Genomic DNA, 4,433 nt, shown 5'->3' on the forward strand with positions numbered 1-4,433 from the left:
ATCTCACATCTCCCCCTGCCAGACGGATGTGGCTACTGCCACGTGATGCTGCACGTTGTGTTCCGCAGTTCTTGCATACATGCACATTCATACAACACCCCACATTTTGCCTTTGAAAACAGAAATTACTCATTGTTAAGGTGAGCAGATGAAAGTCCACATTCATCTGGAAATGCCAGCCACTGGCACTTGTTTCAAGAGGGCAGAAGACTTGGCTTATCCAGGCGTATAATCTCACCCTTCCAAGCAAAATTGATAATACCTGCATTTAAAAAGGTCTGCTAAAGCTCCTGTAACATCAGGAGGGGGGCAATGCTGCCACCCCCATCCCCACCACGCTGATCTCAAATGCCAGGCTGAAAAGGAAGAAATTTTGAGTCCTGTTCAGCAAAGGGCAGGAGGAAAGAGAGGCCTTTTGTGGTCCTGTGGTTCTAGGTGAAGTTGCAACATGTGAATAACCAGCTACTGTGTAAAAGCAATTGTGAATTAAGTAAAATTCAGTTGGACAGGGCATGTTTTTCAGTTTTGATTTATAAAGTGCATCAGTAGACCAAAATGTCACTACTATCCTCAGTACCATCAAGATCAATTTTTAATTAGCACCTTCCAAAATCCCACCCAAATGGAAGCGGAAGAAAATCACTGCACTAGCTGAAAGCACCAGCTGAACCCTCCCCACATTACACAGCTTGTTCTGCACCAGCAGCTGGCGCAGAACAGCAGAGAAACAGCAGACCTGACCCAGAGCCCAATGAAGTCAAGACAGAGGCTGCCCAGGACTTCACTGCAAACCAGCATTCAGGGAAGATGACATTTGGAAGATATATTACAAATAACTGGAAGGAATTAAAAAGGTATGAAAACAAATTTGCCAAGTAAGGACGTCATAAACTCCAAAATTCAGATGGAGAGGTTACAGGGGTTTCAGACTTCCTTCCATTCCTCACCACAACTCAAAAGAGATCAACATGTTTGTAAAATGAGGGTAAAAAAAAACAACCACTTAACATACCTGGGTCAGTGGCTGACACGATGGCACCGAACAGCAGGCAGTCTGTGAAGTAGAAGTCCCCCCCGAGCTGCCCAGTGACTTTCATCAGTGCCACACAGCCATACACGACCGAGCTGGTGATTAGAAAAGGCCATTACTCACTTCTGCAGGGTATTAAAACAACATTCAAAAGAGCTCAATTCCCCTAAATTTGCCAGATTAACCCTGAAAGTTATCCAAACGCCAGAACACTGAAGAACTGCACTGGGTGAGCTGAGCCTGGTGAAACCCCACGGACATGGTCTCAGAGGTGGGTGCTGGACCACACACACGAAAGGACCTACCTCACCAGGCCACAAACACAGTGCCAGTGAGGAACTGGGACTGAAACTCCTCCACAAGCACAACATGGCTAAAGAAAACCAGCAGCCAGGCTCATGGGCTGGTGAAGTATTCAGATTAACTCATCTCAGTGGGACAACCTTGACCTGACTTTGAAATGGCCGAAACTTTCAGCTAGGAACAGACAATGTGGATGCTGAGTTTGCTTGAATCCACCGGATTCTCCAGTGGAAAACACCCCATACCAGACTGTGTGCTACTATTCAGATCAGGAATCATCTAGCTTCCTCTCTGCATAGGGACAAATAATGTGAAATGCAGTTCCTGCTCGCTAGGCACCTGCTTCCAGCATTTACAATCCTGCCCTCTGCTCTTGTGTCTCTCACTTGTTAGGGCTGTGCTTTCAACAACCTGAACTTACTGTTTTTGCAAGACAATCTTCAGAGAAGTGTGAAATTTTCCTTGCCATGCACATAACTACCCTGTATGGGATGCTGAGAAAGCACTATGCAATTAGACAGCAATCACCCTGTCCACCCAGCAAAAGTTTGGACAGTAACTAATATTATTTGATGCTACCAAGAAGCAGTAGCAGAGAGCTCGTGTGACCTCTCAGGGCTGGGCTTAATGGCTGCAGCTCTGGGCTTAGAGCACTGCTTCCAAGCACAGCTCAAACCCCATGGAAAACCAGACCAGCTCCAGCTACTTACCCGATCACCAAGCAGGAAATTGCAGTGCCGAGAAAAGCGTATGCTAGGATGGATCCCAAGTTTCTGAAGAAATGCCTCTAGAAAGAGGGAAGAAAAAAAATAATTATATTTTGCTAACCATTTATTTCAAGCCTGCACAGGCACCCACACGGTGTTTGTAGCAACATGGACCTAGCTCAGACACCGCGAGGTGGACAAGCTTGGCTGAGCGGTGCCCAGCACAACGGTGTACGCTGCCAGACTCATAAAAGTTAAGGCAGCATTAATAAGCATGAACACATCATTTTCTTGTACATGTATTTAATAAGGTGCTGTTCTAAGTCTTGGGAATTGATTTCCTAACCCAGCAGCATTCCTCCTTCCTTCTCCCTCAAGCTAAACAGGATCATTTTCCTCTCCTTCCAAATCAGCATTTCAGAGGGCTAGTGCTTTCTAAAACTTTCCTACCTTTTTATGTCTCTTGAAAGCAAGGATGCCTGAAACGGTCCAGCTGACCTCAGACACCTCTGTGCAAACCCATGCTGCACATGGTTGAAGTTGTTGACCTTTCCAAGGAAGAGGGATGGGTGAGACTGACTGGGGCACTCTCAGCCCTGCTTCCTATAATCCCACATGTACTGGGCAAAACCTGTACCCAGCTCCACAGCCTTGGCCTGCTGAGCAAGCACTAAAACACTCTCAAGTATTAAAAATGCTCTGGAGGCAGAGGAACTCAGAACGTGGGTGCTGTAAAGGCACGTACCCTTTTCAAGCTGTAGCCTGCATAAAATATAATTGGAGGAAGCAAAATGTTGAAAAATACTTCAGGATCAAAAGTCACCTGTTAAGAAAAAAAAAAGGACACAACAGTAAAATGGTTTGTTAAGACTTTGCAAGACAAAACACAAATAAGAATGTCATATAAAATATATGAAGGAAACCCTGTGCCCCCCCAGGTGAAACGCTGCCAGGTCAATGCCAAGGATGTGTCTGGGACCTTTTGTGGACACAGGCCAGAGTCTAAATGGCCTAAATTAAGACCCACTGAAACCAGAGTTTCACTGCATTGTCTTCAACTTATAATTTACAGCTGATCACAATCTGACCGAAGTTAAAAAGGAATATAAAAAAATTTTAAAATCACTTAATCCAGCAGATATGAGACCCATGCCCATGGAGGGAGCAGGGAGCACCGCTCACCTCCTCGGTCATAGACCCCCTTACCTTTCTCAGCATCTCATTATCCTGGACGTTGTTGAGCTCCTGGGCACTGATTTCCCCCTTCAGGGTGTACTCGTAGTACTTGCCACTGACGTTCACCAGCAGTGTGGCAGGACTGGTCTGCACTTGGCAGCTCAGCGTCACGTTGTTGACGTCACTGGGGACGTGGATGCCGTAGCGCAGGACCACACCGACCAGGACCCCTGGGGAGGGACATGCCTTGGTGAGATGAGCCATGAGACACTGCCAGGACAACCTCTTTGAGTTAGGATCAGGCATGCCAGGATCCTAACTCTCTGCTCAGCTGCTGAGCACAACCACCATCCAAACAATCACCCGCATGATATTAAACCGTCCGCATCCCTCCGTGAGCCATGCGAATGCTCCAAGCCCATGTGGACCTTCCAACACCAGCCATGCACTGGTCCTGAAGGCTTTTATCTACCCAGCAACTGGTCAGACCCTCACACTAGTGTAGTAAACAGCTAACATCAAGAGCATGTGGATTTTCCTAGGGTGAGCACCCTGGCATTGCTGGCACACAGCTGGGGGCCTGGGCATGGAGCTGTTCTCATGTGCCCAAACCATGCCTGTTGCACCTGGAAACCCGAAAGCATCTCATTTTGCCACTGCAGAAACAGATTAAACCCTTCATTCTTGTAGATAATTAAAAAAGGTACCAAGCAACCATCACAAAAGCTCTGAGGACAGTGAGCATCCCTCTTGAGACATTGCAGCACCATCCAGCCTCCTCCTGCACCAGGGAGCTTTTGCACCACACAGCAGGGACCCCCATTTTATAAAAAACATGAAAGTTTTGCCTTCCAGGCTGACCACCTGGGTCTGCTCCTTACCCCCTGCAGGCCTCAGCTCTGCACCATGAGCAGCATCCCCAGGGCAGTCCCGTGAGCCTACGCTGCCTCGGGCCCAGCTGCTGCACAGGACTATCCTGAGGTGAATTGGCAAGTCAGCAGTTTATTCAGCACTCGTCTGCAGCACGGCCGATGAGCTGCACTCCGGGGCCTCACACCAGGGTTCACAGCACTCACACCACGCAGGCTCCTCCAGCTCCTTCCCACCCACACGCGTTCTCCCAGCAGAGGTTTTTGACATCTGCAGGCTGGGGAGGACGTCCCACAAAACACCTTTCCACGTAGCCTTCAGCACAAATGGGTTTGGAAACTCCTTGG

At 48.0% G+C, this 4,433-nt stretch overlaps 1 protein-coding gene across 1 annotated transcript in view; it reads right to left on the reverse strand.

The window, feature by feature from the left end:
• The window catches only part of LOC103769158 (sodium/hydrogen exchanger 6-like), a gene marked incomplete at both ends in the record, with an annotated part of 10,971 nt that extends 7,525 nt beyond the window's left edge, over positions 1-3,446 (reverse strand). Inside the window, 4 exons of the mRNA XM_008936334.1 lie at positions 1,013-1,125; positions 2,044-2,120; positions 2,786-2,863; positions 3,247-3,446. Coding sequence (XP_008934582.1) covers positions 1,013-1,125; positions 2,044-2,120; positions 2,786-2,863; positions 3,247-3,446 — 468 coding nt within the window. The remainder of the gene's footprint in view (positions 1-1,012; positions 1,126-2,043; positions 2,121-2,785; positions 2,864-3,246) is intronic.
• Positions 3,447-4,433: the final 987 nt, after the last annotated feature.

Source organism: Merops nubicus, unplaced genomic scaffold, assembly GCF_000691845.1.
Source record: "Merops nubicus isolate BGI_N331 unplaced genomic scaffold, ASM69184v1 scaffold37672, whole genome shotgun sequence".
Classification (NCBI taxonomy): domain Eukaryota; kingdom Metazoa; phylum Chordata; class Aves; order Coraciiformes; family Meropidae; genus Merops; species Merops nubicus.